The sequence below is a fragment of the Plectropomus leopardus genome, chromosome 6, assembly GCF_026936395.1.
Source record: "Plectropomus leopardus strain MGB_pleo_1.0 chromosome 6, ASM2693639v1, whole genome shotgun sequence".
NCBI lineage: Eukaryota > Metazoa > Chordata > Actinopteri > Perciformes > Serranidae > Plectropomus > Plectropomus leopardus.
This window is the reverse complement of record NC_142181.1, coordinates 22,689,337-22,715,341: the sequence shown is the minus strand read 5'-3', so window position 1 is coordinate 22,715,341 and position 26,005 is coordinate 22,689,337. Positions and strand designations below refer to the sequence as shown.

General features: G+C 37.3%; 2 protein-coding genes across 2 annotated transcripts in view; one reads left to right on the top strand and one right to left on the bottom strand.

Annotated features, from left to right (window-relative positions):
• dhx36 (DEAH (Asp-Glu-Ala-His) box polypeptide 36) overlaps positions 1-4,753 on the top strand; it is a 31,548-nt gene extending 26,795 nt beyond the window's left edge. The window contains exons 24-26 of the mRNA XM_088079009.1: positions 1,203-1,323; positions 2,746-2,898; positions 4,214-4,753. Coding sequence (XP_087935135.1) covers positions 1,203-1,323; positions 2,746-2,898; positions 4,214-4,432 — 493 coding nt within the window. The 3' untranslated portion in view covers positions 4,433-4,753. The remainder of the gene's footprint in view (positions 1-1,202; positions 1,324-2,745; positions 2,899-4,213) is intronic.
• Positions 4,754-5,208: 455 nt separating this feature from the next.
• The window catches only part of LOC121943467 (rho guanine nucleotide exchange factor 26-like), a 61,524-nt gene continuing 40,727 nt past the window's right edge, over positions 5,209-26,005 (bottom strand). Inside the window, exons 13-15 of the mRNA XM_042486984.2 lie at positions 8,531-8,601; positions 8,249-8,353; positions 5,209-7,886 (exon numbers count right to left, since the gene is read on the bottom strand). Coding sequence (XP_042342918.2) covers positions 7,744-7,886; positions 8,249-8,353; positions 8,531-8,601 — 319 coding nt within the window. The 3' untranslated portion in view covers positions 5,209-7,743. The remainder of the gene's footprint in view (positions 7,887-8,248; positions 8,354-8,530; positions 8,602-26,005) is intronic.

The following is a 26,005-nucleotide window of genomic DNA, read 5'->3' as shown; positions in this document are numbered from 1 at the left end:
CGATGGGTTAGTTCTGAAACTACGTTCATTTTAACAAAATGTTTTCTCAGGCGACATGTGCCTACAAACACATAGAAGGCATATATGATATGAAATTTGTACAATTATTTTGACAAACATTTTACAATAATATCCGCAATTTCTGAAATAATATGAAATGGCATCTGTATGGCATTGAAACACACATCAAGAACGCTTGATGTGGCATTTCACTCCTCAAAATCGATGCAGCAGAAATTGCTTTTTCATTCCTTGTCAAAATCTGGCGCCCACGCTAGCTACAGTGCAGCTTGACTCAATTCGTTTGACCGTACACGTTCAGGTGTGTTATGCTAGTGGTATCAATGATGCCTCATGTGACATATTTGAAGGCAATGTCTGTTGGTGCCACATATTGTAATTGAAAAACAACATGGAGGTTTAGAGTTAGTAAGAAGTGAGAAGTGATGGGTAAAATCTGTGTTGTTCCTCTTTAATGACTGTAAAACTTTCAGTACACTGTAGTGCCGGTGGCAGTCGCAGAGAAATTAGTTGCGATCCTGCCTTCACTTTTTATGTTTTTAACCAGCCATTGCAAAATAAAGTTATTTATATTATCAGTTAATTAACAGTTGGAGGTGTTGACTTCATATTCTTTTTTTTTTTTGTGGGGCCAAATTATAAAGTTAACGGTTTAAATTAAACAACTCACAGAATGATAAACTGATACTGATTGGTTTTCTGTCAGCTATAATTCATGTCTTCCTTTTTGGTAGTAGGAAAGTTCTATAGTCTTTTTTTCCCTTTTTATCTCCTCTCACAAAATGCTGCTTTTCAAACCTTTAGCTATAATAGATGTTTCCTCGTCATTCCTTTTATCAGCTGTCGAGATAATGATGGTGATAAAAACCATTAGCTTTTATTCATAAAGTGTCGGTGATGTGACTAGAAAATAATTGTTTCACTATGTTTAAGCAAAAAAAGCCACACATTTGCTGGATTTCTGCTCACTAAATTTTTGTTGGTTTTTGTTGGCTGCATTTCTTTGTCATGCATGATAATAACCAGATTAGCTTTGGATATTTGGATTGCTGGTCACATAAAATACACCATTTGAAGAAGTTGCATTGGGCATGGGGAATTTTTTTCTAATATTTTATTGACAAAACCCAAACCCCATTACCCGGACAAATACTTTTACTTTGATGTATTTTCTTCCACAGGGTGAAGGTGTACACCCAAGCTGATGGAAAGGTGTGTATCCACCCAAAATCAGTCAACGCTGAGGAGACTGAGTTCAACTATACGTGGCTCATCTACCACCTCAAGATGAGAACGAGCAGCGTGAGTATACTATATTTTAACATGCTGCATGAATGTTGTGTGTTTTTAGATTTGTGTTGCTGTGTGTTTTTTTTTTTTTTAATTTTGTACTTGTTGGTGCGGAGGGTGCGTGAGAGTGGAAAAAAGGGCCGCTGGTTAAAGGTTGGCAGTGGTGCCACGCCAGCTTTACACTGAATGAATATTTGATTAAAACGCTGCCTTTCAACTCTCTCTCAAAGGCTCTTGGGCTTCAAAGCTTCCAGACACAATGTAAGAGGTGATGGTGGGGGGGCAAAACGGTCAATGCGGCTCCCTGACTGCCGCCCTCTCTCGTTCTTTTTTTTGTTCGGCTTTTTTCTCCTTTTCTCTTTTTTTGCCCCTCTTCACATTCTCATTTCCCTCTCCCTCCCTTCCATCTGTCTGTCTTTGTTCTTTCTGTGCTGTGGCTCTTTGTGAATGTTACCATTCGGCAGAAAAACACCTTTCATGTCGTCCCTGATTGTTGCCTGTGCTTTTGTCTCTCACATTTATGCCGTGGTTATTATCAAGAAAGTGTTGTGCTGGTTTTGACCATTATTATAATCATCACCAGTAAATGTTTTTTCTTGTGGTGAGTATGTGGTTTTGTGCACAATTTGTGTCTGTTATAAAGTAAGCGCGAAGTAAGTTATTCTGAGAGTGTGAGATTTTGTTTAGTGAAAGAGAAGGAAGGAGCAGAACAAGGCCATAGAAAGGGGGGAAAAAGGCAGGAAAGTGAGGGATGACATTAAAGTTTATCTTCTCTGACACACTTGTCCCTGGTGGTCTAATACATTACACATTCATGGGGCAAATTCAGTTGTCACTGCTCTCTCTTTGCTTCTTTTTCCCTTCTTCTCTCCTTCCAACTCCTCCACCTTTCTCTACCTCTCTCTGATGCTAATTTCCAACACTTCTCTTTCTTTCAAAGCTGAAATAGGTTTTGTTTGACCTCTGTCTGCTGCTTATGTAATCTCTGGCTTTTAACCTTCATAGCAAAACAGTTTCTGTGAGTGTGTGCATACGGATCAGTGCATTACATAGAGTATCACTTCATGTTCTGTCTGAATTTGCAAAATTTAGTGAAATATATTGTCATCTGTGTAAGAAAATTGCCACTTAGTATAGTCAAGCTACTCTACATAAGCATCTGTCAGATCAGAGGAATGGATGGAAAAGAGTGTAACACATTTGCGAGATTCACAGACAGGGCAAGATGACATTTCTCCTAACACTGGCAGTGAAACACATTTCAAACTTGCACAGCCTCTCTTCACTAATGGGACACTTTCAGCCCACACCACAGAATAGCTGTCGGGCACGGTGTGTCATAATGATCCTGCTGCCTGTCACTGAGTGGGTTCGCGTATTTGTTGTAAAGCTGCTGTCGTTGTGCGTTAGCGACACCTCTCTGCATGTCCTCAGATCTTCCTGTACGATTGCACCGAGGTATCCCCGTTCTCACTGCTGTTCTTCGGAGGAGACATCACAATACAGAAAGATGAGGACCAGGAGACTATCGCCGTGGACCAGTGGATCGTCTTCAGATCACCAGCACGCATCGCTCACCTTGTCAAGGTAATATAACAAGGTGTCTACAAGTCTGTAAACATAAAACATTATGAACATAAGGCTTTAAATATCATCATAACAGTCACCAGCATTTTATTGAATTTCATATATCCATCTTTTAATTTCTTTTTGTCAAAATTAGTCAAGCTCTTCTGTGCGAAGGTAATACTGTTGTTTTTTCTTTATACTCACACTTACATGTTGGCAAAATGTAGATTAACATAATATTTGTATATATGTATATATATACTCATTTTAATAACCATATTCCTACATAAAATCTTCCTCTGCACGGGACTACATATACTACTTATCTTTGTATTTACAGGCAATGCTTAAGTAAGAAAAAGTTGTCTGGAGACTAGTCTCAAATTCTAGGGCTGTATTCAATCTAAGAAAATCTTAATTGAGTTAAATTCTACCTACTCTTCCAACAATTGATTGGTCAATGGTGGAAAAAAATCTGCATGTTATCTCAAAATTAACTAAATTGCCTCAGTGCACTGAGTGCTCTGAGCCTTGTAGCACTGTGTGTCCACCAAAGCCTTTTTATCTGTCACAGGGCTCAACGTTAACGCTTGCCCAGGGCAAGTAAACTCTGTGTTCAGGCAAGTGGAATGCCCCGAGTGAAAAATAAATGTGACCTTCACTTTTCAATTATCCGAAAATACACTGTGCACTGTAATGCTTTTCTACCTGAGCTGCGTGCACACGTCTGCTCACCACAAAATGTTGGAAAGGACCAATGAGAACAGTGGACATACTGGACACTATATAAGTTAACTCAGGAGTATGACAATGTCATTTACATATAACATAACATTAAATATCTGTACCACTGCATTCCAGAGCGAGTCTTACTAGTTTTAACTCAGAAGCTAACATTAGCAATTCTGCTGCTCCAACAATTGCTCCAAGCCTTGTAATCCAGCCTTGAACTGCAGTGGGTTTTTAGAGACTTCCCTAAATAAATCTGTAATAATAAGTCTGACACTGAATGTCTTCTGTGATTATTAATCCATTTTCTGATCAAAAATAAAAATCGAAATTGTTCAGCTTTGGGTAAAATACATCACTCCTTACTGTCAGCAGCTGTCCAATTACAGTGGAAAAGGGCGGAATACAGTAATGACCATCAGTCACAGAGGGCTTATAAAAAGTAACACCCACAACCAAAGACAATTTGGTTGGACAAGACCAGAAGTTTACAGCCCTATTTAATTTGGTTTAAATTTTTTTCTTTAAAAGGTCCTGAAAAGCATTAAATTTCAAAGACGCACTCACAGCAAAGCCCCTCATTCCTGTCTTTTTTTTTTTACAGAGTTTGAAGAAAGAGCTGGACTCTCTGCTGGAGGAGAAGATTTGCAACCCTGCTCCTATAGACTGGCAAAACCGTCAGTCCAAAGACTGTGCTGTCATCACAGCCATCACGGACCTCATCACCACCCAGGAGAAGCCCACAGGCAGCACTCAGGGCGGAACATGGACACCTGCCCCAAGAGGACAACACAATTACTTCAATGACGACGACGATGATTAGAGTTGGCCTTTTTTTTTTGGGCTGCCCATGAGGAGAAAAGCCTCGGGAATGAGTGACTGCATCCTTGGACACAGAGGTTAGTTGGGAGATTTATGAGAACCAGCTGGTCTCCTTGATGGTGTTGCCAAAGGTCAAACCCAGGACTCGAGAGTACTGGAAATGTTATGCACTTGACTCCCACTACTAATTTTTTGCCCATTCTGTTATTTTGCAAGGACCAACTCATGTTCAAATACACCCAGTAGCTGTTTATTGTTTAGTTTGAACATTGCTGGTGTCACTAAATGGACTGAGTAATAAAGACAGTATGTTAAAAAAAAAGCACCTGGCTTGGCTTAATCTGCTGAAATACAAGAAAAAAACAAAGTGAAAACCATTATCCTGAAATACTGCTGGCTTTATGACGGGGAACCATAATCTGCTCTTATGATTGGAGAGCACCATTTGTTCTGAGCTCTGAGAAAGAAGTCACTAAAATCACTTGGGTGATATTTGGTTGGAATGAACACCTGCATTGCTGTTAACCTTCAGCAGCACACAGTTGCGTACCCCTGATTTACCAGCTGGTATTTCATAAATAACAGAAAAAGTACTACTGGACGAAGGATTTACACACATTTGTGATTAATCAGCACTGAATGTCCAGAGAGCACATGGCTAATTTATTGTTCCAGCTATTACGACAGGAATAAAAGTGGATTCATTTTCTTTGGTCTATCTCGCAGCTCTCCTCAGGGAAAAAAGGTGTCATATTGATCAGAGAGTAGATGACAGGCTTGATGCAATTAATCTTTTATTTATATACTGAATATATAAAGCTTGACTAAAGAAGTTCCTGCAATATAAATCTGTATTTTGGAAAACATACATGTTAAAATTCAGGCTGTTTTACATATTTACATGTACACAGATGATTTACAATAGTTACAGGAAGCGATTGAGATAAAGATCAATTCATGCTTAGATGTGTGGCATCACATAGTTAATATTCCCTGAGTGCAAAGCTTCGTTCTGGGTACTCATGTCCTTCCTGCCCGCTGCCGTCATACCTCGCTTCATGTAGCTCAATAGTTGTGGTTGTCATTTGGGCCGGAGCCAGAGCTTGTGACAGATGGTGTTATCACCACACTCTGACCAAGCCATTCATTTCCTTTAGCTGGGCATGGCAACACTAAAAAGATGACTCACAGTGGACAATCACATTAAAAGCAGGGCCGGGCAGGGCCGCTCTTCTCTCCCCCAGTCTCCCCATCAGCACACACAAATTAATTTCAGCTTGCCTCTAACATCGCAGATAGAAATCCTAAGGGGGGGTTATATATACACCCCTGGCTGGCATCGAGTGTGTGTGATATTTCAGGCTGTCCAAATCATTGAAAGGATGGAGAGAAAAATGGCATTTGTGACACAAATGTAGAGTCTGATTCATGGTGGTGACATTAACTGGTGACAAACAGCAAAGACGAGACAGATACTTGGCCCTTCTGGTTAACCCGTCGATGGCATATGAGATCAAACCTCCCAGAGTACTGTAATTCTTAGGATTGAAATAATTCTGACATTTTCTATTGAAGCTATAGTTTGTACCTTTTATTTAAAAAAAACACAACCATTGCCTGGACTTGCATGTAAATTAAAAACAACCAATAAGAGCCGAGAACTCAATCGTGCCGATCGCGGCCTGTGAACTGGGTTCAAATTAGGCAGCGGTGATTAATCATGAATCAAGATTCTGTTACTGCATTGCCTTTTCTCATCTCAAATGTGAACTGATACAGTGTTGGAGGCGGGCACCTTTTCATTCCAGTGAAAGTTGCTCGATTAAAAGCTACATTTCTGTGGTATGAAATTCAACGCATCCTCCACATTGTTGGGCCCACAGAGCAAGCGCAGACTGCCGCTGGCCGAGCAGTCAGCTTCCGATTAGCCCTCGGCCAACTTGAATGATTTAATAATGCGGTTCTTTTACACTTTGAAATGTTACCAGACTGAATGGATCAAATCAGGATTGTAAAACGAGTTATTTTGCAGGGGTTGTGATGCCAAGTCTATGGGGGGAAAAAAAGTCAAGGTACACAAAGGCATCACATGACGTCCACATTTGCCCACTACGTGACATTTGCTTTAAAGCACAGCCCTGTTCCTGGGGGCTTGTTACTTAAGTCACATGCATCCAACATGGCGGCAGGGTAAAAAAGTTTCTTGTTTTACAGCTAAACAGTACACTTAAATATGTCTCTGAAAAAATCTGAGTAGGGAAACAGACAATGCAGTAACAGAATCTTGATTCATATTTGTTCAGTGCTGCATGATTTGACTTGAAATGCCTGACATCTGTGTCAGAGATTCCTTGGCTCTGATTGGTAATTTAAAATGTGTTGTGGTAGATTCTAACAAGTGTCATAGAGGCAGTAGGAAGAGGAGAAGAGACATGTTAATATCAAGCGTACTTCTTTCAGAATATAGTGACCGATTCAGCAAATTTGACAGTTATTTTCACAAGATTTACAATCTGCAGCTTTAACACAAAGTGCCTTGAACTTCAGACCAGTAGCATTCATGTTTTTCTCCTTTGCGATTGAATGCAACTGAAGCACTCACAGGAGTTTCTGCACAAACCCACTCACTGTGAAGAAGCTGCCAATCCCTCCGTCCTGCCTTTTTATCACTTTAACAATCAATATCTTCATAGTTACTGTCAAAGCTCCTAATAATCACACGGCCTGATCCCCGTTAACAGAGCACACATCAGGCTGCTGTCATTCTCGCACTATTTGGTCTTCTATACCTCCTATAGTGATATTGCAGTCTCAGTTATTACATTGCACATAACAAAAATATGCTTGAAAAAAAATATGCTTGAAAAATAACAAAATTTACAAATTTTACACCATCAGTCATTCTGTAGAGCAGGGTGTTGAAAGCAGTGACTCCGGCAGTGGGTGTGAAGTTTTCTACCCGACCGGGGAATTAATGAATGTGACAGATCCCACTGTCAAGCCATCCCACCCACACAGGGAGCAATCAGTAATTAAGGACATCTCTGTTCTTCTGCTGTGTTTGTCCTCAAAAGTCTTTGCTTTGAAACTCAGACAGAGTGCCTGATATTTAGACATCGAGCAAAAAAATGTGACTTCATCTTTAACCCACTGTTAAGAGTCCAGCAGCCTGTTCCACTTAGTCCCTGGAGGCACTTTACTGATGCTTTTACTGAGCTAACTTGTTTGGGTTCACGTCTTAGAAATGCAGGTCACTTGTGAGTCAAAGGGTGAGAAAAGCCCTCTGTCCATTAAGCACTAGGCTTATCCTGCTCACACATTAGTCTCCAACCCCTGCAGGCGGTCCATCCTCTGCATGTTGCGTTCAATGGTGGCCTGGCACGTGATTGGCTGGGCACACTCAGCGAGGAACCACCCCCTTTCCCCGTCTCGCAGTCTCTCACCTTCATACCAGCCTAAAAAAGAGAAATTGCACTGATAAATGAAACCTGAAGTATTCCTTGTGTCTCTCTGCTTTTTATTCGCAGTTCTGTCTTTTCTTTAACATGAAATGCAGTTGCTATGGTTACCAAAAAAAGAAATGACCCTTGGCCTCTTTGTGTTTGTGTAGTTTTTAAATCACATCTTCAAACAGGAGTAAAGTCCATTATGTGAGACAGATACTGCCAAGGAGAATGTATTTAAGTGCATGATGAAAGAACACAGTTGAAACAGGAAGGTGGAAAATGACAGGAATACTGAAGAGGCTGAGTGAAGCTAGAGTAAGTGTCTCAAGGAAAAGAGCGATGAAGGCGGAAGAGAGAGCGAGCTAACCCACCGTCTTCTACAGTCTGCGAGACAAGCACCACATCAGCCACCTGCAGGGACAACTCGTCGGGCTGCTTGGCTGTGTAAGTTCTGATCACCTCCACCTGCATGACATCTAAAACAACACAAACAACTTGATTAATCCCTCCATATAAGTTACACTGGTGTGATTTGAAATACATCTGAATTTTGGAAATCAGACTGAGAAAAACTGTTCATCAAATGACCACAAGGTGGTGCACCAGCCTAAAAAGAGAATTCAGATGGCTTTTAGGTGTTTGTGACAACTTACTGGTTCTGTCCTGACTCTTGTTGTTGTTGATGTTTTGGCCCAAGGCGCTGATCCACCGAGCGCGCTCATTCCTAAAAGCACACAAAACAGCAACTTTAACTCTTCTGGCAGTAAAAGAGTTCAGAATTTTATGGAGAGTTTAATTAACTTCACTGCTCCTTAAACTTGACAGAGCTGTGGGAGTGGCTCAACTCCTAAATTGTGGTTGAAGGAGTTTAATTCTTTTGATTTTGTGTTACAGATGGGGCACATGCTATGTTCCAGCTGTTTTTGAGGACATACGCAGCTGTAAAGGACAGCCAGAATCTACTTAAACTAAGCATCATCCGACATAAACAGGTATGTATATGCACAGGCTTACAGACTTTTGAGGCAAATGGATTATGTATTTGTCTGGGACTCTAAAAACTTGGTATTTCACCCTCTGATGGTTTTGCAGCATGTGAGTGTACATTCATACTTTTTATGGTAACCTGCATGCACCTTGGTAAGAATGCAGAACAAATTACACTACTCAGTTGTAGATAAATAACATCATAAGTCCTGGAAAGGTTACTTTTGAAATGTAATTGGTTACAGATTACTAGTTACCTGATTAAAATAATATAACATATTACATTTGATTAGTTTTTGAAAACTTTTGTAAAAAAAAGTTTTAAACTGGGCAACAAAGTTGAAAAATGTCTAGAATTAGGTTGTGCCAAAAGAGTGCGTTCCTGCATAGTTAAAAGATGCAAAGAGACAGAGTGTATGTTATATTCTACATATCGACTTTTTACTAAAAATAATCTGTTGGAAAGTAAACCCTTTGTAATCACCAATATTTTTAATTTCTCAGTAACTGCAACTAATTACAATTACTTTTTTTTGTAATTTGTGACTCCCCACCATTGAACTTATTGATAATCCATTTAATGATTTTTCATCAGGTAAAAGTCATTTATAAAATCTGCAGGGAAGTCTAGTTGCAGTTCTGCCAACAGTACAAGGAAATGTTTTTACAAAAAATGTTTTTACATGAAGCCATGATCACAAAACAAAGAAAATTCAAAAACATATCACAACATATCAAAAACAAATAAAAATAATTTCTGTCTAAAATTATGGTTAGACATGAAGTCTAATTTTTGGGTTTAGGCATAGATTAGGTTAAAAAACAAAATTCAACGTTATTGTTTTGCTATCTTATCCAAATATTGATGAGCTGATGAAAACATGCATCAGGCGCACACCACTGTGTGACGCGGAGTGTTTCACACTGCCCCTGGATCAAATACCAAATTTTTAACAAGTCCTTGCCCGGCAAGTTTACCTTCCCTCCCTCCTTTCCATCCGCTATCAATGAGAGAACAGAGGTTTGGTTTCAGTCAGAGAGAACTGAAGACAACAAGCACCAGGCTGATTCCCAGGAGGGAACATACCTGCTTTTTCTTTCTCTCTCTTGTGTGTTTCATGGGGAAAAAAAAGTGGGTGGAGTTGCACAGGCTGGATTCCACAGAACTATCTCTCATTTCACCTGTTCTCGTCTACTGCTGAAGGGGGGGAGGGGCGAGGATTTAGAAAAAGCATGAGAAAGATAAAGGGGGTTCAGGAAATTAACCAGACGGGGGGATCTGGGGCCCCCGGTGACTCAGCACCATTGCCTGAATCATGCAGATGCGTACAACATGCACAGATTGAGAGCAGTATCTGTGTGTGAATGCTCTTCACAAGGGCTTCAAAAGAACCTTCAACAGGCAAGTCCCATGAGTCAGACCTCATTACTGCGTTCCTATTGTCCACATGCTGTTTTGATCCTGTTCAGGACACATTAGCTGTAAAACACAGGGTCACGTCATTCTTTCAGAACTAATTGGGCTGCGTGAAATCTCCATAAATGTTTATAACCATTACTTTGATAAAACCAGTAACTTAAAGGCAATAAATTTCTCCCACAATGCAATATTGTGACAATAAGTGTGACCTTTGGAGTCGACCGATACAGTCTCTATCAATACCCATCAGGCCTGTCACCTCTCTTTGATACCACCTGATATGGCGTTGCTGCCATTTAAATGTTTCCTGGTGTCGTCGAAAACTCTTAGTAGGAAATTATGACTTACTTCTAAAGTGACATCAATCATACTGTATTGTGCCTTCTTACACAGTTTTTTTTCTCGACAGGTATAGTATGACTTAGTTTCTACATACAAAGCTATGAGATTTTTTTTCTAACATGTTATACTAAGACTTTTTTCAGTACATTATACTATTACTTTTTTCATTGTGCTATCCTGACTTTATATATATATATATATATATATATATATACTATGACTTTTCTAACAGTTCTTTTTGACACACTACAGTATGACTTTAATTGGGCTTATTGTGCTGACTTTTTCAACATACTATACTGTAATTTTTTTATACAATGTTTTTCAAAAAAGTATCTTGTTTCTTGTATTTTTCTCAACATTTCATATTTACTTTTTAAAAAAGTTTTTTCAGTTTTGTTTTTTGTGACATACTACACTGCCTTTTTTAAAAAATACAACACTGCGACAGTTTTTTCGACACTCTTATACTGTGTATTTTGTTACTATGACTTTTTTTCGACAAGCTATATCATGAACCTTTGGACATACTGCTAACTTTTTAAACTGTTTTTTTAAACATAAATACCATGATGAAAACTGGTCGAAAACGTTGTGGTTCCAAATGTCGAAAAGAGTCAAGCATAGCATGTTTAAGTATTTTTTTAGCATGGCATGTTGAAAAACGGTCCAAAAAGTCAACATTTAACCTTCTATGGAATAATGTTGCCTGTAGGCAACATGCCTGTTTTTGTGTTTGAATTTGTCACATGACTGTCAGGAGGCCATGCTGAGTCCCTTTTTGGCAGACTTAAATCAGCTCCAAAAAATTGATTCACAATAATGAATGACTAACACTGAATTTTTAATCTACTTTATTTTCTAGTAATGGAAACTTGTTAAAATGCAAATGTTGCCTTGACCATTTATTTGGATTATTTTATGACCGCAGAACACTCCAAACATTTTTTTTTTTTTCCCCAACTGGAGTCATAATATGTACCATAGAGGGATGCATGTGAAAAAAGACCAAAAATGCCTTACTATAGTTCGGCGAAAAATGTCAAAATTTGACATGTCCCAAAAACAACTGGAAACTACATTCAATAGCCTGCGTAGACAAAGCATAGAACTTTCCAAAAACTGCCCAAAACCCATATGTAGCATGTCAAAAATATGACCAAAAATGCAAGACTACAGTAAAGCGAAAAATGTCAAAATTTAACATATCCCAAACCAGCTGGAAACAGCTGGAAACAGCGTAGAATAGTCTGCCAAGACACGCCATGGCTTAGAAAGTTGCAGAAAGAGCCAAAAAAACCTAATTTAGCATGTTGAAAAAACAACAAAAAATGCAAGACTGGAGTAGCGCTAAAAATGTACAATTTGACATGTCCCAAAAACAGATGAAAAAAGCTCAAAACAGCATAAAATAGCGTGCAGCTAAAAAACTCCTCAAAACCTCATAAAATAGCATACTAAGACACGCCATAGCATTAAAACGTGCAAATATGGTCAAAAACACCATAATATAGTATGTCGAAAAACTGACCAAAAAAGCAGGGCTATAGTATGGAAAAAATGTCAAAATTTGACATATCCCAAAAACAGCTGAAAACACCTAAAAACAGCTTAAAATAACGTGCAGAGGTACACCATAGCATTAAAACATGCAAATATTCCCAAATAACACATGATATAGCATGTCGAAAAATGACCCAAAAGGCAAGGCTATAGTATGGCAAAAATGTGAAAATTTGAGAAATCCCAAAGCAGTTGAAAACACATCAAAACAGCAGAAAAAAAGCATACTGAGACATGCCGTCCCATTAAAACATGCAAATGTGGTCAAAAACACCATAATATAGTATGTCGAAAAACTGACCAAAAACGCAAGACAATAGTATGGAAAAAATGTCAAAATTTGACATATCCCAAAAAAAGCTGAAAAAAGCTGGAAATAGCATAAAATAGCGTACTAAGACAAATATGGTCAAAAACACCATAATACAGTATGTCGAAAAAATGACCAAAAAAGCAAGGCTATAGCATGATAAAAATTTGACATATCCCAAAAAAAAGCTGATAACACCTCAAAACAACATAAAATAGCGTATTAAGATACACCATTGCATTGAAACATGCAAATATGGCAAAAAAACCAGCATAATATTGCATGTTGAAGAAATTACCAAAAAAGCAAGGCTATAGTATGGAAAAAATATAAAAAATGACATATCCCCAAAACAGCTAAAAACACCTCGAAACAGCATAAAATAGCATGCATAGGCATGCCAAAGCATGGAATCGTGAAAAAATGGCCAAAAACATAATCATAATCCATGTTGAAAAAATGACCAAAAAGGCAAGGTGATAGTAAGGCAAAAATGTCAAAATATGACATGTCCCAAAAACAGCTGAAAACACCTCAAAACAGCATAAAATAGAGTGCATAGACTTGCCATACCATAGAATGGTGCAAAAATGGCCAAAAACACCATAATAATGCATGTTGAAAAAATGACCGAAAAGGCAAGGCAATAGAAAGGCAAAAATGTCAAAATATGACATGTCCTAAAAAAAGTTTAAAATACATTAAAACAAGCATAAAATAGAGTGCATAGACTTGCCATAGCATAGAATGGTGCAAAAACGGCCAAAAACACCATAATACTGCATGTTGAAAAAATGACTGTGAAAGGCAAGGCTATAGTAAGGCAAAAATGTCAAAATATGACATGTCCCAAAAACAGCTGAAAACAATTCAAAACAACATAAAATACTGTGCATAGACATGCCAAAGAATAGAATGGTGCAAAAAAATGGCCAAAAACACCATAATAATGCCTGTTGAAAAAATGACCCAAAAGGCAGGGCTATAGTCAGGCAAAAATGTCAAAATATGACATGTCCCAAAAACAGTTTAAAATACATTAAAACAGCATAAAATACTGTGCATAGACATGCCAAAGCATAGAATGGTGCAAAAACGGCCAAAAACACCATAATAATGCATGTTGAAAAAATGACCCAAAAGGCAAGGCTATAGTAAGGCAAAAATGTCAAAATATGACATGTCCCAAAAACAGCTGAAAACACCTCAAAACAGCATAAAATAGAGTGCATAGACTTGCCATAGCATAGAATCGTGCACAAACGGCCAAAATCACCATAATAATGCATGTTGAAAAAATGACCCAAAAGGCAAGGCTATAGTAAGGCAAAAATGTCAAAATATGACATGTCCCAAAAACAGCTGAAAACAGTCTAAAACAACATAAAATAGAGTGCACAGACTTGCCATAGCATAGAATGGTGCAAAAACGGCCAAAAACACCATAATAATGCATGTTGAAAAAATTACCGAAAAGGCAAGGCTATAGTAAGGCAAAAATGTCAAAATATGACATGTCCCCAAAACAGCTGAAAACAGTTCAAAACAACATAAAATAGATTGCATAGACAAGCCACAGCATAGAATGGTGCAAAAATGGCCAAAAACACCATAATAAGGCAAGTTGAAAAAATGACCGAAAAGGAAAGCCTATAGTAAGGCAAAAATGTCAAAATATGACATGTCCCAAAAACAGTTTAAAATACACTGAAACAGCATAACATAGAGTGCAGAGACATGCCATACCATAGAATGGTGCAAAAATGAACAAAAACACCATAATAATGCATGTTGAAAAAATGACCGAAAAGGCAAGGCTATAGTAAGGCAAAAATGTCAAAATATGACATGTCCCAAAAACAGCTGAAAACAGTCTAAAACAACATAAAATAGAGTGCATAGACTTGCCATAGCATAGAATGGTGCAAAAACGGCCAAAAACACCATAATAATGCAAGTTGAAAAAATGACCGCAAAGGCAAGGCTATAGCAAGGCAAAAATGTCAAAATATGACATGTCCCAAAAACAGCTGAAAACACCTCAAAACAGCATAAAATACTGTGCATAGACATGCCAAAGCATAGAATGGTGCAAAAAATGGCCAAAAACACCATAATAATGCCTGTTGAAAAAATGACCCAAAAGGCAAGGCTATAGTAAGGCAAAAATGTCAAAATATGACATGTCCCAAAAACAGCTGAAAACACCTCAAAACAGCATAAAATAGAGTGCATAGACTTGCCATAGCATAGAATCGTGCAAAAACGGCCAAAATCACCATAATAATGCATGTTGAAAAAATGACCCAAAAGGCAAGGCTATAGTAAGGCAAAAATGTCAAAATATGACATGTCCCCAAAAACAGCTGAAAACACCTCAAAACAGCATAAAATAGAGTGCATAGACTTGCCATAGCATAAAATCGTGCAAAAACGGCCAAAAACACCATAATAAGGCATGTTGAAAAAATGACCGAAAAGGCAAGGCTATAGTAAGGCAAAAATGTCAAAATATGACATGTCCCAAAAACAGCTGAAAACAGTCTAAAACAACATAAAATAGAGTGCACAGACTTGCCATAGCATAGAATGGTGCAAAAACGGCCAAAAACACCATAATAATGCATGTTGAAAAAATGACCGAAAAGGCAAGGCTATAGTAAGGCAAAAATGTCAAAATATGACATGTCCCAAAAACAGCTGAAAACAGTTCAAAACAACATAAAATAGAGTGCATAGACTTGCCATAGCATAGAATGGTGCAAAAACGGCCAAAAACACCATAATAATGCAAGTTGAAAAAATGACCGCAAAGGCAAGGCTATAGCAAGGCAAAAATTTCAAAATATGACATGTCCCAAAAACAGCTGAAAGCACCTTATAACAGCATAAAATACTGTGCATAGACATGCCAAAGCATAGATTGGTGCAAAAACGGCCAAAAACACCATAATAATGCCTGTTGAAAAAATGACCCAAAAGGCAAGGCTATAGTAAGGCAAAAATGTCAAAATATGACATGTCCCCAAAACAGCTGAAAACAGTTCAAAACAACATAAAATAGAGTGCATAGACTTGCCACAGCATAGAATGGTGCAAAAACGGCCCAAAACACCATAATAATGCAAGTTGGAAAAATGACCGAAAAGGCAAGGCTATAGTAAGGCAAAAATGTCAAAATATGACATGTCCCAAAAACAGTTTAAAATACATTAAAACAGCATAAAATAGAGTGCATAGACTTGCCAAAGCATAGAATGGTGCAAAAACGGCCAAAAACACCATAATAAGGCATGTTGAAAAAATGACCGAAAAGGCAAGGCTATAGTAAGGCAAAAATGTCAAAATATAACATGCAGTGTTTCCTCTACACTCATTTAGGAGTGGCGGCCCGCCACTCCTAAATCCTACCCGCCGCACCTTCAAATGTCGTTTTTTTTTGGGTTGTTTTTTTATTTTTAATTGCAAATACACCACCGCCGCATCACAGCACAGTCCTGCACTGCGTTGGGTGTCGCGAGTGCTGAGGCAGATAACTATCTTGCTCCTTATCTACTCTTTGGGGTAGATACCACCGCCCCCTCCCACCCCCCAACAGAACTAATTGGTGCCGACGTTAATTAGCTACTCGCATCCAGGCATCAGGTCGGAGAGTCAGAGGAGTGTCAGCTTGAAAATAGCGTGCAACTTACCGGAGAAAAGGTACTTATTAGCTTAAGAAAACTTATAATAGATTTTATTAGTTAAATAAACATTTGCAAAATATTGATGGCCAGCTAAGGTTACGTAGCTTAAGTTAATTGGGCCCGGTGCCAACTCAACTCAGTGTCGCTAACGTGAGTAAACTAATTGATAGCATTAAGCGATATACACGCCATGATGTAACTGTTGACTGCATTTTCAGATGAGCTTGTTCAAATATTTTTCAAACAAGAGAAAGACACCTGATGAGGATGGCGCTAGTCATCATCAGGTATCATTAGCCTTTTTACTGACTCAAATTATGATGGTTAGGTAAAAAATTATGTTCACACTTGTAATCAAATGTGACGTGAGTGTAAATTATCTAACGTTAATGTTTTATGTAATCGTATAAGACAAGTAACAGACAGGGAGGAGCAGTGCAACAAAGTGAAGGAGAGCAGAGTACAGGAGGGGGAGTGCTGAGTGAAGGAGCAGGAGAGCAAAGTGATGGTGCAGGAGAGAGAGATGAGAGTAGAGGAGAAAAACATAAAGGGAAACACAGGCTATCAGGCTGGGACCCTAAATGGGTTGAAAAAAATAGCCGGTTCCACTCATGGCTCTACCACACTGATAATGGTGAGTGTCTTTTTTTTTTTTTACTTTTTACTTGACTTGTTTTTTTGTTTTTTTTGCATAACTGTGAGAGGGATTTTTCAACCATGAATAGGGTAAGACATTTATAATATATCATCAGACACAAACTAGAAACAATTTTAAAATGATTAGGGTGTAGGACATTGAGAGAAACAATCTCATTATTGTTTCTATTTGTAGGTGAAGACTGACTTGAGAAACAGGCTGCAGGGGGATCACCTTGCAGCATGTATGCTGCTGAGCATCAACGGGCCACCTCTTGGGGAATTTCCGTACAACAGAGCCTTAGAGCTGTTCTACAAAAAACCAAGAAAAATCCATTGTTCTGAGCCTGGGTGCAAACTTTGCCACTGATTACAGCCCCATCAAGAAATTATTATTTATTGTTTTTATTATTTTATTGTTGAATTTTTGTTATTATTTTTTATTTTTACATTCAGCCTTTAAAAAGCGATTTTCATGCCAACCATTCAATAAAAAGGGGCATTATGCTGGGCATAAAACTAAAATCTGCAGTCAAGTGTCATTTGTTTACGCCGCCACGGCTCCCCGGAGAGCCTGCCCCCGCTGCTGAAAAAAATCCTAGGGGAAACACTGACATGTCCCAAAAACAGTTTAAAATACATTAAAACAGCGTAAAATAGAGTGCATAGACTTGCCATAGCATAGACTTGCCATAGCATAGAATACTGCATGTTGAAAAAATGACTGTGAAAGGCAAGGCTATAGTAAGGCAAAAATGTCAAAATATGACATGTCCCAAAAACAGCTGAAAACACTTCAAAACAACATAAAATAGAGTGCATAGACTTGCCACAGCATAGAATGGTGCAAAAATGGCCAAAAACACCATAATAATGCATGTTGAAAAAATGACCAAAGAGGCAAGGCTATAGTAAGGCAAAAATGTCAAAATATGACATGTCCCAAAAACAGTTTAAAATACATTAAAACGGCATAAAATAGAGCGCATAGACTTGCCATAGCATAGAATGGTGCAAAAACGGACCAAAACACCATAATACTGCATGTTGAAAAAATGACCGAAAAGGAAAGCCTATAGTAAGGCAAAAATTTCAAAATGTGACATGTCCCAAAAACAGCTGAAAACACCTTAAAACAGCATGAAATAGATTGCAGAGACATGCCAAAGCATAGAATGGTGCAAAAATGGCCAAAAACACCACAATAATGCATGTTGAAAAAATGACCGAAAAGGCAAGGCTATAGTAAGGCAAAAATGTCAAAATATGACATGTCCCAAAAACAGCTGAAAACACCTCAAAACAGCATAAAATACTGTGCATAGACATGCCAAAGCATAGAATGGTGAAAAACCGACCAAAAACACCATAATAATGCATGTTAAAAAAATGACCGAAAAGGCAAGGCTATAGTAAGGCAAAAATGTCAAAATATGACATGTCCTAAAAACAGTTTAAAATACATTGAAACAGCATAAAATAGAGTGCAGACACATGCCAAAGCATAGAATGGTGCAAAAATGGCCAAAAACACCACAATAATGCATGTTGAAAAAATGACCGAAAAGGCAAGGCTATAGTAAGGCAAAAATGTCAAAATATGACATGTCCCAAAAACAGCTGAAAACACCTCAAAACAGCATAAAATACTGTGCATAGACATGCCAAAGCATAGAATGGTGCAAAAACGGACCAAAAACACCATAATAATGCATGTTAAAAAAATGACCGAAAAGGCAAGGCTATAGTAAGGCAAAAATGTCAAAATATGACATGTCCTAAAAACAGTTTAAAATGCATTGAAACAGCATTAAATACTGTGCATAGACATGCCAAAGCATAGAAAGGTGCAAAAACGGCCAAAAACACCATAATAATGCATGTTGAAAAAATGACCGAAAAGGCAAGGCTATAGTAAGGCAAAAATGTCAAAATATGACATGTCCTAAAAACAGCTGAAAACACCTTAAAACAGCATAAAATACTGTGCATAGACATGCCAAAGCATAGAATGGTGCAAAAACGGCAAAAAACACCATAATAATGCCTGTAGAAATAATGACCGAAAAGGCAAGGCTATAGTAAGGCAAAAATGTCAAAATATGACATGTCCCAAAAACAGTTTAAAATACATTAAAACAGCGTAAAATAGAGTGCATAGACTTGCCATAGCATAGAATGGTGCTAAAACGGCCAAAAACACCATAATACTGCATGTTGAAATAATGACTGTGAAAGGCAAGGCTATAGTAAGGCAAAAATGCCAAAATATGACATGTCCCCAAAACAGCTGAAAACAGTTCAAAACAGCATAAAATAGAGTGCATAGACTTGCCACAGCATAGAATGGTGCAAAAACGACCAAAAACACCATAATAATGCATGTTGAAAAAATGACCGAAAAGGCAAGGCTATAGTAAGGCAAAAATGTCAAAATATGACATGTCCCCAAAACAGCTGAAAACACCTCAAAACAGCATAAAATACTGTGCATAGACATGCCAAAGCATAGAATGGTGCAAAAACGGACCAAAAACACCATAATAATGCATGTTAAAAAAATGACCGAAAAGGCAAGGCTATAGTAAGGCAAAAATGTCAAAATATGACATGTCCCAAAAAGAGTTTAAAATACATTAAAATAGTGTAAAATAGAGTGCATAGACTTGCCATAGCATAGAATGGTGCAAAAACGGACCAAAACACCAAAATACTGCATGTTGAAAAAATGACTGTGAAAGGCAAGGCTATAGTAAGGCAAAAATGTCAAAATATGACATGTCCCCAAAACAGCTGAAAACAGTTCAAAACAGCATAAAATAGAGTGCATAGACTTGCCACAGCATAGAATGGTGCAAAAATGGCCAAAAACACCATAATAATGCATGTTGAAAAAATGACCGAAAAGGCAAGGCTATAGTAAGGCAAAAATGTCAAAATATGACATGTCCCCAAAACAGCTGAAAACACCTCAAAACAGCATAAAATACTGTGCATAGACATGCCAAAGCATAGAATGGTGCAAAACGGACCAAAAACAGCATAATAATGCAAGTTGAAAAAATGACCGAAAAGCCAAGGCTATAGTAAGGCAAAAATGTCAAAATATGACATGTCCTAAAAACAGTTTAAAATACATTGAAACAGCATAAAATAGAGTGCAGAGACATGCCATAGCATAGAATGGTGCAAAAATGGCCAAAAACACCATAATAATGCATGTTGAAAAAATGACCGAAAAGGCAAGGCTATAGTAAGGCAAAAATGTCAAAATATGACATGTCCCAAAAACAGCTGAAAACACCTCAAAACAGCATAAAATACTGTGCATAGACATGCCAAAGCATAGAATGGTGCAAAAATGGCCAAAAACACCATAATAATGCATGTTGAAAAAATGACCGAAAAGGCAAGGCTATAGTAAGGCAAAAATGTCAAAATATTACATGTCCCCAAAACAGTTTAAAATACATTGAAACAGCATAAAATAGAGTGCAGAGACATGCCATAGCATAGAATGGTGCAAAAACGGACCAAAACACCATAATACTGCATGTTGAAAAAATGACCGAAAAGGCAAGGCTATAGTAAGGCAAAAATGTCAAAATATGACATGCCCCAAAAACATTTCAAAACACCTCAGAACAGCATAAAATACTGTGCATAGACATGCCATAGCATAGAATGGTGCAAAAATGGCCAAAAACACCATAATAATGCATGTTGAAAAAATGACCGAAAAGGCAAGGCTATAGTAAGGCAAAAATGTCAAAATATGACATGTCCCAAAAACAGTTTAAAATACATTAAAACAGCATAAAATAGAGTGCATAGACTTGCCATAGCATAGAATGGTGCAAAAACGGACCAAAACACCATAATACTGCATGTTGAAAAAATGACCGAAAAGGCAAGGCTATAGTAAGGCAAAAATGCCAAAATATGACATGTCCCCAAAACAGCTGAAAACAGTTCAAAACAACATAAAATAGAGTGCATAGACTTGCCACAGCATAGAATGGTGCAAAAATGGCCAAAAACACCATAATAATGCATGTTGAAAAAATGACCGAAAAGGCAAGGCTATAGTAAGGCAAAAATGTCAAAATATGACATGTCCCCAAAACAGCTGAAAACACCTCAAAACAGCATAAAATACTGTGCATAGACATGCCAAAGCATAGAATGGTGCAAAAACGACCAAAAACACCATAATAATGCATGTTAAAAAAATGACCGAAAAGGCAAGGCTATAGTAAGGCAAAAATGTCAAAATATGACATGTCCTAAAAACAGTTTAAAATACATTGAAACAGCATAAAATAGAGTGCAGAGACATGCCATAGCATAGAATGGTGCAAAAACGGACCAAAACACCATAATAATGCAAGTTGAAAAAATGACCGAAAAGGCAAGGCTATAGTAAGGCAAAAATGTCAAAATATGACATATCCCAAAAACAGTTTAAAATACATTAAAACAGCATAAAATAGAGTGCATAGACTTGCCATAGCATAGAATGGTGCAAAAACGACCAAAAACACCATAATAATGCATGTTAAAAAAATGACCGAAAAGGCAAGGCTATAGTAAGGCAAAAATGTCAAAATATGACATGTCCCCAAAACAGCTGAAAACACCTCAAAACAGCATAAAATACTGTGCATAGACATGCCAAAGCATAGAATGGTGCAAAAACGGCCCAAAACACCATAATAATGCAAGTTGAAAAAATAACTGAAAAGGCAAGGCTATAGTAAGGCAAAAATGTCAAAATATGACATGTCCTAAACAGTTTAAAATACATTGAAACAGCATAAAATAGAGTGCATAGACTTGCCATAGCATAGATTGGTGCAAAAACGGACCAAAACACCATAATACTGCATGTTGAAAAAATGACCGAAAAGGCAAGGCTATAGTAAGGCAAAAATGCCAAAATATGACATGTCCCCAAAACAGCTGAAAACAGTTCAAAACAACATAAAATAGAGTGCATAGACTTGCCACAGCATAGAATGGTGCAAAAACGGACCAAAACACCATAATAATGCATGTTGAAAAAATGACCGAAAAGGCAAGGCTATAGTAAGGCAAAAATGTCAAAATATGACATGTCCTAAACAGCTGAAAACAGTTCAAAACAACATAAAATACTGTGCATAGACATGCCAAAGCATAGAATGGTGCAAAAACGACCAAAAACACCATAATAATGCATGTTGAAAAAATGACCGAAAAGGCAAGGCTATAGTAAGGCAAAAATGTCAAAATATGACATGTCCTAAAAACAGTTTAAAATGCATTGAAACAGCATTAAATAGAGTGCAGAGACATGCCATAGCATAGAATGGTGCAAAAACGGACCAAAACACCATAATACTGCATGTTGAAAAAATGACCGAAAAGGCAAGGCTATAGTAAGGCAAAAATGTCAAAATATGACATGTCCCCAAAACAGCTGAAAACACCTCAAAACAGCATAAAATACTGTGCATAGACATGCCAAAGCATAGAATGGTGCAAAATGGCCAAAAACACCATAATAATGCATGTTGAAAAAAATGACCGAAAAAGGCAAGGCTATAGTAAGGCAAAAATGTCAAAATATGACATGTCCCAAAAACAGCTGAAAACACCTCAAAACAACATAAAATAGAGTGCATAGACTTGCCACAGCATACAATGGTGCAAAAACAGACCAAAACACCATAATACTGCATGTTGAAAAAAATGACCGAAAAGGCAAGGCTATAGTAAGGCAAAAATGTCAAAATATGACATGTCCCAAAAACAACTGAAAACACCTTAAAACAGCATAAAATGCTGTGCATAGACATGCCATAGCATACAATGGTGCAAAAATAGCCAAAAACACCATAATAATGCATGTTGAAAAAATGACCGAAAAGGCAAGGCTATAGTAAGGCAAAAATGTCAAAATATGACATGTCCCAAAAACACTTTAAAATAGATTAAAACAGCGTAAAATAGAGTGCACAGACTTGCCATAGCATAGAATGGTGCAAAAACGGACCAAAACACCATAATACTGCATGTTGAAAAAATGACCGAAAAGGAAAGCCTATAGTAAGGCAAAAATTTCAAAATGTGACATGTCCCCAAAACAGCTGAAAACACCTCAAAACAGCATAAAATACTGTGCATAGACATGCCAAAGCATAGAATGGTGCAAAAACGACCAAAAACACCATAATAATGCATGTTAAAAAAATGACCGAAAAGGCAAGGCTATAGTAAGGCAAAAATGTCAAAATATGACATGTCCCCAAAACAGCTGAAAACAGTTCAAAACAACATAAAATAGAGTGCATAGACATGCCAAAGCATAGAATGGTGCAAAAAGCATTAAAACACCATAATAATGCATGTTGAAAAAATGACCCAAAAGGCAAGGCTATAGTAAGGCAAAAATGTCAAAATATGACATGTCCCAAAAACAGTTTAAAATACATTAAAACAGCATAAAATGCTGTGCAGAGACATGCCAAAGCATAGAATGGTGCAAAAACGACCAAAAACACCATAATAATGCATGTTGAAAAAATGACTGAAAAGGCAAGGCTATAGGAAGGCAAAAATGTCAAAATATAACATGTCCCAAAAACACTTTAAAATAGATTAAAACAGCGTAAAATAGAGTGCACAGACTTGCCATAGCATAGAATGGTGCAAAAACGGACCAAAACACCATAATACTGCATGTTGAAAAAATGACCGAAAAGGAAAGCCTATAGTAAGGCAAAAATTTCAAAATGTGACATGTCCCCAAAACAGCTGAAAACACCTCAAAACAGCATAAAATACTGTGCATAGACATGCCAAAGCATAGAATGGTGCAAAAACGACCAAAAACACCATAATAATGCATGTTAAAAAAATGACCGAAAAGGCAAGGCTATAGTAAGGCAAAAATGTCAAAATATGACATGTCCCCAAAACAGCTGAAAACAGTTCAAAACAACATAAAATATTGTGCATAGACTTGCCACAGCATAGAATGGTGCAAAAACGGCCCAAAACACCATAATAATGCATGTTGAAAAAATGACCCAAAAGGCAAGGCTATAGTAAGGCAAAAATGTCAAAATATGACATGTCCCAAAAACAGTTTAAAATACATTAAAACAGCATAAAATGCTGTGCAGAGACATGCCAAAGCATAGAATGGTGCAAAAACGACCAAAAACACCATAACAATGCATGTTGAAAAAATGACCGAAAAGGCAAGGCTATAGTAAGGCAAAAATGTCAAAATATGACATGTCCCAAAAACAGCTTAAAATACATTAAAACAGCGTAAAATAGAGTGCATAGACTTGCCATAGCATAGAATGGTGCAAAAACGGACCAAAACACCATAATACTGCATGTTGAAAAAATGACCGAAAAGGAAAGCCTATAGTAAGGCAAAAATGTCAAAATATGACATGTCCCAAAAACAGCTGAAAACACCTCAAAACAGCATAAAATACTGTGCATAGACATGCCAAAGCATAGAATGGTGCAAAAATGGCCAAAAACACTATAATAATGCCTGTTGAAAAAATGACCGAAAAGGCAAGGCTATAGTAAGGCAAAAATGTCAAAATATGACATGTCCCAAAAACAGCTGAAAACACTTCAAAACAACATAAAGTAGAGTGCATAGACTTGCCACAGCATAGAATGGTGAAAAAATGGACCAAAACACCATAATACTGCATGTTGAAAAAATGATCGAAAAGGCAAGGCTATAGTAAGGCAAAAATGTCAAAATATGACATGTCCCAAAAACAACTGAAAACACCTTAAAACAGCATTAAAATGCTGTAAATAGACATGCCAAAGCATAGAATGGTGCAAAAACGACCAAAAACACCATAATAATGCATGTTGAAAAAATGACTGAAAAGGCAAGGCTATAGGAAGGCAAAAATGTCAAAATATAACATGTCCCAAAAACACTTTAAAATAGATTAAAACAGCGTAAAATAGAGTGCACAGACTTGCCATAGCATAGAATGGTGCAAAAACGGACCAAAACACCATAATACTGCATGTTGAAAAAATGACCGAAAAGGAAAGCCTATAGTAAGGCAAAAATTTCAAAATGTGACATGTCCCCAAAACAGCTGAAAACACCTCAAAACAGCATAAAATACTGTGCATAGACATGCCAAAGCATAGAATGGTGCAAAAACGACCAAAAACACCATAATAATGCATGTTAAAAAAATGACCGAAAAGGCAAGGCTATAGTAAGGCAAAAATGTCAAAATATGACATGTCCCCAAAACAGCTGAAAACAGTTCAAAACAACATAAAATACTGTGCATAGACTTGCCACAGCATAGAATGGTGCAAAAACGGCCCAAAACACCATAATAATGCATGTTGAAAAAATGACCCAAAAGGCAAGGCTATAGTAAGGCAAAAATGTCAAAATATGACATGTCCCAAAAACAGTTTAAAATACATTAAAACAGCGTAAAATAGAGTGCATAGACTTGCAATAGCATAGAATGGTGCAAAAACGGACCAAAACACCATAATAATGCATGTTGAAAAAATGACTGTGAAAGGCAAGGCTATAGTAAGGCAAAAATGTCAAAATATGACATGTCCCAAAAACAGCTGAAAACACTTCAAAACAACATAAAATAGAGTGCATAGACTTGCCACAGCATAGAATGGTGCAAAAACGGCCCAAAACACCATAATAATGCAAGTTGAAAAAATAACTGAAAAGGCAAGGCTATAGTAAGGCAAAATTTCAAAATATAACATGTCCCAAAAACACTTTAAAATAGATTAAAACAGCGTAAAATAGAGTGCACAGACTTGCCATAGCATAGAATGGTGCAAAAACGGACCAAAACACCATAATACTGCATGTTGAAAAAATGACCGAAAAGGAAAGCCTATAGTAAGGCAAAAATTTCAAAATGTGACATGTCCCAAAAAACAGCTGAAAACACCTTAAAACAGCATAAAATGCTGTGCAGAGACATGCCAAAGCATAGAATGGTGCAAAAACGACCAAAAACACCATAACAATGCATGTTGAAAAAATGACCGAAAAGGCAAGGCTATAGTAAGGCAAAAATGTCAAAATATGACATGTCCCAAAAACAGTTTAAAATACATTAAAACAGCGTAAAATAGAGTGCATAGACTTGCC